Source organism: Hermetia illucens, chromosome 4, assembly GCF_905115235.1.
Source record: "Hermetia illucens chromosome 4, iHerIll2.2.curated.20191125, whole genome shotgun sequence".
In the NCBI taxonomy this organism is placed as follows: Eukaryota; Metazoa; Arthropoda; class Insecta; order Diptera; family Stratiomyidae; genus Hermetia; species Hermetia illucens.
Genome location: NC_051852.1, coordinates 150,992,902 through 151,007,690, shown reverse-complemented (window position 1 = coordinate 151,007,690; position 14,789 = coordinate 150,992,902). Strand labels below are relative to the sequence as shown.

General features: G+C 44.0%; 1 protein-coding gene and 1 long non-coding RNA gene across 3 annotated transcripts in view; one reads left to right on the top strand and one right to left on the bottom strand.

Moving 5' to 3' along the window:
• LOC119656233 (protein amalgam-like) overlaps positions 1 to 7,708 on the top strand; it is a 111,181-nt gene extending 103,473 nt beyond the window's left edge. For both annotated transcript variants that reach the window (XM_038062649.1, XM_038062650.1), the window contains exons 4-8: positions 3 to 437; positions 519 to 680; positions 760 to 934; positions 993 to 1,031; positions 6,604 to 7,708. In XM_038062649.1, the coding sequence (XP_037918577.1) occupies positions 3 to 437; positions 519 to 680; positions 760 to 934; positions 993 to 1,031; positions 6,604 to 6,737 (945 nt within the window). In that variant the 3' untranslated portion in view covers positions 6,738 to 7,708. The remainder of the gene's footprint in view (positions 1 to 2; positions 438 to 518; positions 681 to 759; positions 935 to 992; positions 1,032 to 6,603) is intronic.
• A 1,237-nt stretch (positions 7,709 to 8,945) lies between these two features.
• LOC119656234 lies at positions 8,946 to 13,611 on the bottom strand. Its single transcript, XR_005250019.1, has 3 exons — positions 13,208 to 13,611; positions 9,201 to 9,524; positions 8,946 to 9,135 (listed from the first exon to the last, which is right to left on the bottom strand). It is a non-coding gene; the product is annotated as an uncharacterized LOC119656234 (long non-coding RNA).
• Between the last annotated feature and the right edge of the window lie 1,178 nt (positions 13,612 to 14,789).

Below are 14,789 nucleotides of genomic sequence, written 5' to 3'. Positions count from 1 at the left end.
AGGGAGAACGAGTGACTAGTGGTCTTAATGGTATTCAGGTTCAAAACGGATCAATAATCATTCCTAAAGTTGATCATCATCATCACGGATTATATCAATGCATAGCTGATAATGGTGAAGAGACTCCTCCCCATGCATGGGTTGACCTTACCGTAATGTACAAACCCATAATTGGCATCAAGCGACATTACGTTAACGCAGCCATCGGTGATACAGCCGAGTTGTATTGTACTTATCACGCAAATGATGCTAAGGAGATGACCGATAATTCCGCTTCAATCAACTGGTCGAAAGAAAGAACCCTCTTGAAAAACAATGAAAATAAATATGAAATCAGGAATAACGAAAATATGGAAGCGTACAAAGTAAATCACACAGTTCTATTCGTGAAGAAGATCGACTCATCAGATTTTGGGGAATACGAGTGTATTGTTCGGGTAAGCAGATATGAATAGCCTTAAAGTCAGCCATTATATCGTTGTATCGTTACTAAATCAATAATAATTATCTGCGTTTAGAACAAACTGGGAAGCGATACTGGCAAAGTGCACTTGATTCAAGAGCCCGAACCTGCCCACTTCGAGAACAAGACGATAGAAGGTAGACGCGCCACTATTCAATGGTTAACTAAGAGCAAACAGTTGTTATCAGAAGCAGTTCTGGACTATCGTATCCACGGGGTAAATTTTCTAAAGTTAAAAGTTCGCTAATTAACTTATTCATACGTTCTACATCCTTTTTACTTCCCTGCCCCCATAGTCTGAACGTTGGATGACGGAAACCATATCTACTCCACAACATCAAGGATCCGGCAGTTGGAAACTTCAGCATCAAGTGGAATTAACGCCAGGCACATGGCATGTACGAATCAAAACCAGAAATATTGCTGGCTGGTCGAAATTCTCCAAGGACGAAACTCTTGTGATCGAGGACTGTAAGTTAATACTGAATGCTGACCTATTTTATTACTAATTGATTGGTTTTTGTTTCAGCGCAAGGAGACAAAGTGCAGAATACAAGGATACCAAATGGTGAGTACTTTTTTGATCATGGAGTTCATCGCATCCTCGTGTTTCTAATATGCTACCATTTTCCGCACTAGATTTTCTGATACCAGCACCTCTCCTAGAGTCTCTTCTAGGTTCTTCCTTTATTCCACAAATCTTGGGCAATCGAAGGATACGTGCTCTGGGTACAGGTGCTGGCTTATCCTCCATGCCCTGAAGGAAACTGGTTAAGATTATAATTGGGCCGTCTCTCCAATCACTCCTTGATAGCAGAGATGAGCCTGTATCCACCGACCCTTTCCCGAGCATTGCCAATGCTCTTGACATCTATTTAGACATCTCTTCCTTTCGGCGTTCTTTGTTTGCGATAAAGGAGGGATGTACTTTGCATTGCATATGTTCTTTGTCTCATCTGCCATGCCGACGGTCCTCATTCTCGAGATGACGAATACTGCATCATCTCAGACAATCCTGAAGGCGGAGCACACACAGTGCTCTTCTTCTGTAGACTGTATTCAGTTTGTTAGCGTTAAATCTGACCCGCAATGCCTTTCCCCAAACTGGAGCTGCGTAGAGCAGGATCTAACTCACTACCCTAACTATAAGCAAACTGGAACGGTGGCCCTTCCACGTTCGACATCATTCTTGCCAGGCCCACACTTCTAGTGGATGCTTTGACAAAAGCATACTGCAAGTGTTGCTCATAATTGGGCTCTACGTCTATCATCACCCCGAAGAGGGCAGGATTACAGGTGATGATATGATTCCCAATTTGAATATGGGCATAATTTCTCACGGCGTTTGGTGATCAGGACCGTTCATGGTTTTCCTCCGAACTCAGAACTACCCAACCCTTAAAAACACTGATTGCTTTGCATGAGTATAACTCAGCATCTGCTATGCCCCGGAGGCGAGAGTTTGTAAGCAAACATCCAAACTATTGGTGGAATAGCGAAATCGCGGAGCTAAAATCGGCATGCCATCAAGCAAGATGGCAGTTCCAGCGATCCAGTGGAGCACCCGATCACGAGGATCGCGAACGGGATTATAGGACATTGCGTGTCAGAATAAAGGATGCCATTCGTAGGAGCAAAAGAGATTGCTTTAGACGACTCTGTGACTGGGGAATGGCCTACAGGCTGGTTATGAAGAAGTTGCAGGGACAAAGGTCGCCCCAGGTGACCTGTCCACGGCTTCTACGAATAATTGTAACCAGGCTCCTTCCTCACCATTCGGGGAGCAGGTATCAAACAGAGACCCAATTCGAGGTGGATGTAATACCTTGCGTTACCTAGGAGGAACTTCGGCAGGTCTGCGGAAGGATGGGCGATAGCAAGGCTCCGGGATTGGACAACATCCCTAATAAAGCGCTGAAGCCGGCGGTGGGGACCTGACTGGTTCATAAATACATTCGAGGGGGGCAAGGCGGCAGGCGTATTTCCCCCACAATGGAAAAGCAAAAACTAGTGTTGTTGCCCAAACCCGGCAAGCCACCGGGGGACCTAGCATCCTATCGATATCTCTGTTTGTTGGACGCTATGGGGAAGATGTTCGAGCGCACGATCTACAATAGTTTGTTCCCAATCGTAGAAGACGGTCTTTCGAATGATCAATATGGGATCCGGAAAGCTTGCTCTACTGTTGGCGCGGTGGGAGGAGTGGTGGTGCTGCAAAGGCCACCACTGGCCTTGGCAGGACGATGCCGAACAGTGTCACAGGCTGCTGATATTTGGGATCGGACGGTTCATATTGTTATACACGTCGCCTTTATGGGTGAAGGCTTTGGACAACGTACAGAATTGGAGGAAGATAAATTCTGCCTATCGTTTGATTGTGCTGAGGGTATGCAGCGCATTTCGAACTAGTTCGGATCATGCGGTGTTCGTAATCGCAAGGATGATCCCTATTGACCTTTTAGCGAGAGGGATGGGATGCCTGTATGGACGGAGGCAGGCGGGTCCATCAGGAACGGAAGCAGATCATCGGCGAACGGCATGAGAGGGGTCACATAAACTCTGGAAACGACGGTGGGACGAGTCACCGAACGGTCGGTGGACATACAAGCTTATTCCTGATATTTGGGAATGGCTTGACCGATGAAACGGGCAGGTGGACTATCACCTCACGCAGTTTCTCACTGGATACGGTGGTTGCCACCGAATGTATCTGCATCGTATCGACGTGGATGATTCCCCGAACTGTTACAGATGTTGTGGGATCCCAGGGGACCCGGAGCATGTGCTGTTTGGGGCGTGGGCCCCCCAAAAACTTAATCCGGAGGCAAACTGGACTTTGGTCATCCACACAATTGTGCGGATACAAACACAACGCTTGAGAGAAGCACGCGCAAGAAGAGCGCAAAGAAATGGAAAAGCCGTACACTAAAGACAGAATGGAGCTCCTGAAGGAAGCAAAGAAGCGGAAGACTGCAGAGTTGGAAGCATGAAGGCCTGCGAAAAGCTTGCCAGCCCCGCGAAGTGATGCCTAAATGGTGGTCCCGTGGGGCAAAGGTATCATATGCGTCAATGACGACTGTGTAGAGATTTTCCACCATTGTCTCTAGTTCCAGTCCACTCCTGATGTCACCGCCCTCTTGAAAGTAGGCCACTTTGTTGCTCAGGTGCGTTACATAGGACTCCCAATCCGTTCTCCTGGGATTCCAATTCTTATAGTTCACCTTCTTCTCCACGTATTTCCGTTCGATGTTGCTGTTATGAGGGATAGCAACATCAATAATATACGCGGAGCGACCTGGAATATGGCAATCAGTCAGAACTTGCCGGTCCCAATACATGCTGTAACCAGAACTATCAAAAACTGCTTGCGACTCATATCGGTAAACCGGACATGCTCCCGTGATCACCCCATGCTTGTATGCAAGGTTTTGATGCACATATAGCATTAGACCTGATGATGTGTTGCACCGATGGTTTAACGTCTCTAACGCCGAACCACACATTCTGCGCTGGTCGTTTTCATGATGAGCTTTTTGTAAGCTCGGGTGGTGACCACGCCATCCTGAATGCCACACATGAGCCCCTCCGCTTCAGCAAAGAACTCCCCAGCATACGGCCACCGACAAATGGCTACCAGAGAGAAATCCCGTGTTCACCGTGCATTGAAAGATTGAAGGATTGAAGAATCGTTCAAGTTAAGTGGAGTCAGCCCACAGTCTGCCTTATAGACAGTCGCATGCAAGGGACTCGCCTGCTTTTTGCTGTAAAAACAAGTGCGCAGCGAGTCGACTTTTCTAATTTGGACGTAGTTATCCGTATCCGTCGCTGGACGTTTTCCAGATTTGCTTGTTGGCTTCTAAGATGGTCGTTAGTCCCAGCATACAGCTTGATCTCATCTAAGTACATCAAAGTGTGCCAGTTGGCACTTAGCACGTAGGCCATATTTATGATAATTGCAAAATCATGCCCTCTCACATCATTCAGTAGCCATGAAAGGGGGTTCAGTGCCAAATAAAACCAAAGGGGACTCAACGAATTCCCCTGGAATATGCTCCTTCGTATACGGATAGGCTCTGAGGTATTAGCACCCTCAGATGTACGCATTGATAAGGTGTATGGCACCCTTCCATGACTGCCACCAAAAACTTTATTAGTTTCGGATCAATGCGATATAGATGTAGGACATCGATTAGCCAGGCATACGGGACGCTATCGAAAGCCTTGCCATAATCGATATAGCAACTAAAGATTTCTTTTGCCTCTAGTTGCTCGTCTTACAACTACCGAGTCGATAATGAGTTGCTCTTTGCAACCCCTTGACCCAACTCGGCAGCCCTTCTGTTCCTCGGACTGAATGTTGTTGGTCTGGAGGTGTGCATTGATCCTTCCACTAATAATGGACTTTATGTATTTGTGGAGGGTTGGTAAGCAAGTAATCGGTGTTGTGTCTGCGGGGTCCTGCACCGTGACTTTCTTAAGGATAAGGTAGGTAATCCCCGCAGTGAGGAAGGGTGGAAATTCATCCGGCCGAATCATGACCTGATTTATGCTGTGTGCCAACCGACTGTGTACGTGGGTAAATTTCTTATCCCAGAAATTCTGCACCGATCCACACCTGGGCCCCTCCAGTTCTTCGAGCTGTTTATGGCTGGTTCCTTCGGTAACATCCGCAAAATTCATGCCAGGCGTATTGACGGCGGGGAACCCTTAAAGTCCACCCCAGTATTCTTTCGCTTTCGTTACCGAAAACTGTACTGTCTGGACGCTCTATTGGGATTCGTTGAGAGATCTGAAAAAGTTCCGCTGATTCCTATATTTTGGACACGTCTGGAGTAACTTTCGCCATACCGTCGTAACCAGCTGCTTATGACAGAAATTTTCTGCTTTAGTGTATCCAGAATTTCAACTACGGGTGTCTCACTGGGGATGGTATATTTCCGGTGAATCCTCTGCACTTTATTTCTCACCCGTCTGGAAGCATTGTCAGTGCTGATTTGAATCAGTCTAGCAATGTCCTGCCTTAGTGAGTCCCGCCGACGTTCCAGACGAATTTTCAATGGTGGATCTCTTCGGTGACTCAAACCAATAACACGAAAGCGAATCTTCTGACCATACAATCTGATAGCCGCAACTGCACCACAATACACAAGTGATTGTAGTTGCAGCAGCAACATATCAGCACTCAGCCGAGATGCAATCTCATCATTGATTTGACATAGAATTCCCGGAGTTGTTGGAGATGCATAGAGCCTGGGAATACCTGGTCTATGAAAAGGATCCATTTTCGAGAATGCTATACACGCTATTTGGAATTCGTCCCGAATCTCATCGGAAACCTCAGCTGGACGGTGGAGAAGAGTGCTCCGGCGAGTACTGAAGCTGTTGCCTGCAAAGCGGCGTGGTGTTGTTGATGCCGTCGCCTCTACCCCTATCGACTCCCGGTCACCAGTTTCCCCGCTGACCTCAAGTCGAACACGTTCCCTGGTGATGGCCGGGATTGTGTCGCTGCGAGTTGTAAAGCGGTACTGGTCTGCGACTCACTGCACAGTTACGTGCGCGAATTGCGGGAAACGCTCGACGAATCTCTAGTACAACAGGGGGCGGTAAGATCTTGTACCTGCCCCCACCGTTAGTTCGTAGTAAGAGCGGATGATGAAGAAGTTCATTCCACTTCATCCGCTGCCTAGGCGAATCTGCTGAAGTGGTCGCCACAGATTGTGGCGAAACAGCTGCAGCAGGCGGAGCTGTGCTCCTGATCGTCGTGACGCCTAGACGTCGAACTGCCCCACGACTAGTGGTTTCGACGCCATGCTATCCATTACAGGAGCCCGACCCAGCCACCAAGCCAGACGGCTCCCGCCGGTTATCCGTACCGGACCTTAAATTCTTCTTTCTTCACATAGATGGACTTGCATTTTATATCTAACTGCCAGGTGTGGGGATAGCTTCCTCAGTGAGTAAGCTGCAAGACTGCAAAGTTCCTGCACTTCCCTCACCTAACTCCTGAGACACTGCGGTGCCGTACAGTCATTCGGACTGAAGCTATCCATCCCTCCTCCTTTCACAACCGGGCTTGGGACCGGCTACGGTGGAATTATTGTTAAGTTATTAAATTTTCTTTCTTTCTTTTGTTTTTTCAGATCAGTTACAAGCTGCGAGCATCGGGGGAGGCAATGGAAGTGCAACTAAAACAACCTCGTTTGTAGCCTTAGGTTATTCAATAACGTCTTTATTGGTTATATCGACTCTGGTGCCATGGTTTGGATTATGTTAATCCAAATTGTTTTGGTTTATTTTGAAGGTTTTTACCAAATCTGAACAGCTCCTTTTATTATATTTATATTACTTTATGCCTTTATTTATTAATTCATTGAAGAATACAGCCGAAATCGAAACCACGTATCATTGATAGAACATACATACAGACCACTGAAGCTTTTGGCAAAATACACGTTTCAGAGTTCCATTTATGTCAAAATACTCCTTTGCTTCTGATAAATATAAATTGTTGCTAGTCACATTGAAGTTGTCTCGTTCAAATCAAACTTTTACTGAATCCCAACTAGTGCCGGCTCAGTGGTCTGTATGTTGCATTTTTAAAAAAAGATTCATTTCCTAATATATTCTTCACTATGAACTAATGTCACCTGTAGGAAATTTTCAAAAAATAGTTACTTCATCCTGGCCGCCTTGTATTATATTTAAATTGGGTGAATTCGTCAATGCATCAATTTTTAAGAATTGATTTCAATTAATTCTAATAATTCTAGTGTAAAAAGAACGAAATTGATAGTTCGAAATATCGATCCTAACTATTTTTCTAACCACGTTAACGAAAACCACTAATAATTCTATTTATGTACATAATAAGAAAGCGTTTTTGAATCTTAGATATTAGAAATGCATATTATACTTAAATAAGATAGGGGTTGATCCAAGAGCAATGAGACTTTATCCGTCAAAGTATAAAAAAAAACAAAAAATACAACAGGTCAATATATTTGACCCATCTGGATTGGTGCAGAAGCTTTTACGCTATTTCGTTATTCTGTTTCATCGAAGATGTTCCTTGAAACAAGGGAAGCGATGGAAGCCGCTAAGAGTGAGATCTTGAGAGTGAAGCATTTGCTAGTTCGAAGCCCGATTCGTAAATCAGGCCTGTTACCGATAAAAATGGTGCGTTCAATCAGGGTGAGACCTTTGAACTTCGTTTTGAAGAACCACAGGGTCGTTCAGTGAGAGAAAGGTAAAAAAAGAGGAATAAGAAAGAAAAGCTCAAATGGTTTCCCCATTCTTGAACGATGTTTGAGGTAATCTACACACCGTTGAGAGGTCTTGATCTACGATAGCCACTTCGTTCGCATAAGGCGGGTATGCATATTTTGTAGTTCAAATAACAGTGGGTCAATCAACACATTACACAGAAGTAGCAGTAGCTCTGTCAGCCTGACAAAATTCTTGGAAGGGCGCAGAGTTGAAAGCCCATTCGATATCCCCAAATACCCCCCATCACGATCTCACGCCTGAGAGTTGCGTCTTCTATCTTGAATCTTAAGGTATGAAGAGGCTCACAAGGTTTTCCAGCCCGATAAGCATAACCATTTTCATTCAGCGGGTGCAACCTTGGCACCTTCTATTGAATATGATGCTTACCAATCTTTCCAGACAATTCAATGAGAACGGTTTAAGTTGAAGTTTTTGAGTTTGGTAATTAATCTTTTCATGGATATCCAAGCAAAGAGCGAGGACTATCTCATCCTTTTGCCACCAGGTAGATATACAGCCCAGAATAAAACATACTAGAAAAGCTATTTCTTAAAAGCCGATGCTAGATGTTATATGCTGGGTAGGTGTAATCCACGCCTGGTGCCTTGAACTGTTCTCCTGAATAGTGTCCTTTCAATTCATGCTAAAAGTGCGAAATTCAGTAATATACATCATAATATGGAAAGTTTAGTGAAGATCCTGCTATTATTAACAAAATTATAGCATCTCGAAACTTCCTACTTAGTGTAAATTTATTGCACGCTAAGGTATCATAGTAGTTCTACAAATATCTGTTTATCATTGCTTTTGGATTATCTCACTTAAAATATTGTACAATCTTTTAGTCGTATTAATTATTATTAGTTAAAAACCAAAGCTATTATCGCCTGCAGATGAATTAAAGATGTGAAGTTTATCTGGTTTACAAATCTAACTCCGTAAATCTTAAATCTAGATAGTCTACTTAATTTTCTTTTGTGGAAATGTAACAGAGGTTATACAATAATGTTATTCAATAATTATCACTATGTAAATATCTAGTAATTATAAACTTAAAAGGTCTAACTACATAAACAATGTTTATTTTCTTATATGTTATGTCCTTTGTATGAAGAATTACCAAAAAGTATTACTACAGCCACATATCTTCGTTTGTACCAATTTCCTTTTATTTTGTTGAACTACCACTTGAACTCCTTATTCCTTCATAAAATTGTTTGTAGACAACATTCAGATTGAATTTTATTACTTCAGATGTCCTTTATTTAATTGAATATTGAAAGATGTTAATACACCATGGTCAGAATTACTTAGTGCTCTGTCCATAAACACCAGTATCTTTTGCTGTACGTATATCGTAGTATTGCCATTTGAATGCTTATCATTAAAGGACACAGCTGCCTGGGCTAAATTGTTAAAGATGCACCGCACTATAGTAGTTTACTTGGAGTTTAAGGGAACTAAAACTCACCTTAAACTGTTTGGTAGCCCATATAGCAGTTTGGTAGGCCAAAGGATACCTTTGGCTAGCGACGCTTGCACTGGAACAACTGCTGCTGCCACTGAAAAAACAACTTGAAAAAACAAGACAGTGTTTTTTTTTATTATAATTCCGATGATAATTTGGGTACCCTAGGGAGTCATCAAAGTGAGCACTTTTGAAGAGACTCCTAACCGCGGCGCGTGTCAAAACTGCTGACACTTTGGCGTGGTGTGCTGGATGACCTCTAAACGAACTGCATTTACGCTTGATGGCAGAACAATCCCGAGGAAGCGTTTGGGCGAATGAGTGGTACTAAAAACGAGAAAGTGAAATTTTTGGTTAGAGATTAAAGGGTCCAACTCCGTATCCACTTGATAAATTGAAGTTTATAAAGATGTTGTTATTGTTGTTATAGAGTTTAGTTGTCACACAACGTCCCGGCAGGCTAACAGAGAGAACTAAGTTCCTTGGTCCCCGCCCATCATGACCTTACGTGGGGACGGGAATTGACCATTCTTTCGGCCTATGTGTGCCAGTTATCACTCGGTTTTTGGTCACTAGGCCCTGTGTTGCCAGACTCCTTGCAGGTTAGATAACCCACGTATGTTTCAATACTTGTGTGCCAATACTTGCAAGCACAATTATGTCGGAGCCTGCCCGAACAGGCAGGACACGTACTACAAGTTTAGACACAATTAACGCTGTCACCAATTGTTACGTTCTTCGCTATTCGTACTCGTCACTAGTTGCGTTACTTGCTTTACGTAGGCTCGTATCACTGGATTGCCTAGCACTAAACAAAACCCGTTCTATAACTTCAATATATTCAATATCTTGCCTGTCCTCATGTATTCCTCGGAGACTTGGGTCCTTAGCAAGAAAAATTGCGAACTCTTGGCCGCGTTCGAGAGAAGAATACTCCCAAGAATTTTTGGCCCCCACATGAGGATGGACGATTTCGTAGCCTACATAACGACGAAATCTATGAGCGATACCATGACCGCCTGGTTGTGGATAAAATGCGGCTCAATAGGTTACGGTGGGCGGGTGACTTAATCCATATGGATGAGGATGATCCAGCCCGGAAAGTCTATAAGGGCAATATCTATGGTGGAAAAAGAAGACGAGGCAGACCCTGCCTAAGATGGAGCGATGGTGTAGGTCAGGACGCCAGGCAGCTTTTAGGAATATCGAATTGGTGGAGCCCGGCGCAAAACCTTATTAAGGCAGACCTAGACCGGATACCGGTTGTTACGCCGTTAATGATGATGATGATTTTCGTCACACTGCCCACCACTTAAACTTGTTCGTCGTGAACAGGAATCGCTGCTATACTCCGGACGTCTTAAAGGATGCTAGTCTGTCCAGGTGCACTACTTTCAATTTTGCCTTGTTATTCCCAAACTTTTGGATCCGATAGACGACGTCATTTAACCTTTTCACTACTCGATAAGGTCCTTCCCATTGTGACTGCAGCTTTGGTGATTTCCCTTTTCAGCGTTGTGGATTATGAAGTAGCACCAGTTGTCCTTCGAGGAAGCCTTCAGAATTTGCCCTTAAGTCGTACAGTGCCTTCATCTTGTCACTCACGGTTCGTAATTGTCATCTGACTATTTAATGGATCTTATCGAGTTCCCTACGACTTTTTATCACAAAATCTTCGCCGCTTCCCTCCGTCGTGTGAGAAATCCCGAATTTTAGGTCCGCTGAAAGCCGCAAATCCGACCCGAAGATCATCTTTGCTGGAGTATTTAACATTGTGTCATGAATTGCCGATCGATATGCCATCAAAAGTAGTGATATTGCTTTGTCTCAGTTCCTCTGATCCTTGTCGACGACCTTCTCAAGATGTTCTTCCAGTGTTCGATTATGACTTTCGTTTTTCTCCCTTCTTGGGCTGTAAGCTCTGGAACTATACTAGCTGGTCTCGAAGGAGCTGCGCGATATCAGCATCTCCCTGCGTGTTCGTATCTTCGGCCTTTTTGCGAAGTCATGTTGATGACATAATCTTACGCAATCTGATCCAAAACATGTAGCCCCATAAAACTGCCGCTCGTTCTTCGCTGTAGTTCCGGTGACATCATAATGCTGGTCACTTCTTCCAAAATGATGCCCCGTGTCGTTACTTGTAACACAACCATCAACATTTGTACAACTCTACGAACTTCATTTTCCGAAACGCTAAACACGTATCTACCCACTTGCAAAAGATTCTGCCGTTGTGCCGCATAAATCTTGGTTATACAATTTTTGACCGTTGAATCATCCCAGCTTCCTCTTTGGTTCTGCTTCTCCAGATTAATTGTTTCCTTTACATTTAACACTTTTCCAGAGCGTTGCCATACTTGGCCAGCCAGCTCTCTTCACAGTAATTATCCCAAAACTCTTGTCTTTTTCGTGTCCATTTATCCATCCATTTTGATCCCTTCCACTTCCTGTGACATTTCTTATACTTCCGCGCTACGTACCTTCCTCTACTCCAGTCATGGCGCTCCCTTCTAAAAAAGCGCGTAAGTGTTACGCTCATCAATTTTGCAACTCGGTGAACCTTTGTCTTCAAGTCATTAAGCGAGTTTTGAACTGTTGCTAGATTCCTTGCCGTCCAGCATATGCCTGTTGTTGCCTCTATCCTTAAAGGTCTGAAGTTCTTATCAATCGCTTCTTGCCACTTAACACTTTCCGTCTGTCGACGTATCACTTCTCGAATAGTCATCTGCTCCGACTTTGCACTGTACTGCCACGTATGCTCACCTTGCTTACAAATTTCTTCCTCCTGTTTCGTACATTCTCCCATGGCCCCCTTCTGCCATTTTACACCTTCTCTTATGACCTCTCCATGGTCTACTGCTTCTCAGCAGTTTTGCTCCTCCTCTTTAGTCACCTTCTGACTGATCACTTCTTGTAATTTTCGAATATCCTGACTGGACTGCAACTTGTCAACTTCCTTCTGCCGTTTTTAAACTTCTTGCACCAGCGGCTTTGGAATCTCATAGGCGTTCTCACATTGTATCACTTCCTTCTGAATACTCACTCCTTGATTACTCATTTTTCGAAGCACTAGCTTCTCGTTCTGACACACTACAGTTCCCTCTTTTCTTTGTTGAGGTTCTTCAGGGGAATCTCCCAATTGCTTTATAGTTTCTGCTATCTGCTCTACTACTTCTGGTGTACCTTGATACTTCAATTTTAAATTCTCTCGTCATGTTACTTCCTGAGCTATTTCCTTTTGTTCTTCTTTCACCTCCAATTTTCTCGTAAATTTCTTCATTTTTTCCTTTAATTCATTTGAACGCTTTCCGCACTGTTCAGCATATGTCTGGGGGGCTCCCACGCTTTTCTTTATGCCTTCAGTCTGTTCTTTTTTCATACCTACTTCGTGACTCCAAAGCTTGCCGAAGTCTCTTCTGCAGTTCTGCTTCAGTTCCCGTCGCAGGCAGCTCTAGCGCTAAGAGCTCCTTTTTTAGCTGCTCCACTTTCAAGCCCTCAACCATCTTGGCTTACACAATCACACCGCGGTCACCAATTGTTCCGAATTTGCTTCTAGGTAATCTCACCGTTATTTGAGCCAGGGTCATCATGGGGGAACACGTTTTGGGTATCTTATTCTGAGGACGAGGAACCGGAGACACATGCCCATTTCGAAGCGCTCTCTTCTCTTTTCTTACTACTAGTTTGTCCGTTGCCAAATAAAAATTTTCGCCGTTGCCATGTGCACGATTCGACACCTCCATTTCTGCACCAGACATTTCTGGGTTGTCCCCGGCTTTAAAAATTTATCAGGGGGTACCGTCACATCCCCTTCCATATAGCTTTCACACTTGTATAAAGGAGCACTTAACATCTATGACCAACTTCGGTCACGTTGCTGCCAGGGCAGAGGTGGGGCAGCATCTGACGACTTACCTCCGCCCTAGTAAGGAACCGTAAAGCCGTCATTGCCTAATATTTTTTAAAAGAATCAAAATTCTTGCAAAAAGAAACCATTAGGAACTTACAGGTATTGTGCAATCATATGCAAATTCAGCCAGCGAAAATCCCGTTCAAGGAAGCGTACCGAGGACCTTTACTAGGCACTACCACAGAATCCACTCGGCAATCGAGGTGATGACTAAAATACAAGATTGAAAAACAAGGGAAAACCTCACTGGTATTTGGCACATCCAAACCCTGCTACGGTCTGATCGAGAGTGAAATTTATAAAGATAACGCGAATCTACTAGTTAGTGGTGTTCCATTATCAAAGAAGATTGTCAATCAAAGGTAAATTCAGTTCTTTCAACATGTTGTTACATGTTATCAACTGAAGCTGCTACGACTCAAAATCTATAGCACCCAATCGTTCCTATAACTATGGGGACTTCACACTAATATCTGAGGTCCGCGAGCTCTTAGACCAGCTGCAATGGCGCAACTAAGTTGCTGATTGTAAGATACCCCAATAGGTTCGCCAGTTCGTACCATTTGGTGTACTATTTTTCACAAAGGCACGAAAACAATGACGGAGTTTCCGAATTTGATAAAAGATTTTGGTAATACTGTTTTGCATATCTTATCAATGTGTTTAAAATATCTACATAATAGATGGCTTTTCTTGTTTTTTAATATGCGGTAGCGATCAAAGGAAAAAACCGATTACAAAAACGCTTCTGCGGTGTTTTCTGGTGAGAACCATTATCTCACATAACTTTCTAAACTGGTTCAACCTCGTATCTATTTGTCTGCTTGTTTTTCTTCGCTGGAAGGTAGAAAGGTTCAAAACCTACAGCTGATTTCCGAGACTTCTACTTACTAAGACAAACTCCTTCTCTTTCCACTCTCTCACGGAACTACTACAAAGTATTACGTCGCTTAGCAAAATGAGTTTTTAATTGGGGCTCATCATGGTTCCTCCCCTTCCTTGTTTTGGTCGCTATTCTACCTCCTTAAGCTGTTCATGGATAACTCTCAGTTCCTTTACAACCTCGTTCCTAAAGAAGGATCACTCTCGAGGCCATCCAACATCAACAACGGTCTAAGACAAAGAGATGTCCTATCATGCATCCTCTTTAACCTCTCCCTGAGGAGTTCGAACATGTCACCCGCGCCGTCACTTGCAGCAGTCAATAGAGAGTTTAATCCCTTCCATTCATCGATTTGCTCCCACGGTTCCACAGTCGGCCAGATCTTAACACGCTCCTTCGGGACGTGGCCGATGACCTGGGTAGCACCCAAGAAAAGAGCACAAGAGCCCAGTGCTGATCGATACTCTGAGGTGGGTTACTCATTGTATCCGCGTTCGAACAGCAAGACAGCTCAAACATAATCGAGCAACAGTTAAGCCCTTGGGTGTTTAACGTAGGTACCTGTCGTGGAGACTTAATCCTACGGTCTTCTTCAGACACGGATTGATTTTGTGAACCCGCTGAGACAAGCAACAATGGTACCAGTCTATACCAAGTGCATGGCTTAGCATACCGAACTAAGGAGTACGGCACCCGTGTTGAAACGCAACACCACGCCGAGGCCCGAAGGTCTCTTTTCGCTTGAGCATAACCACAACCCCCATGAAACTTCCACTAGGGGGCCTACTGCAAATAA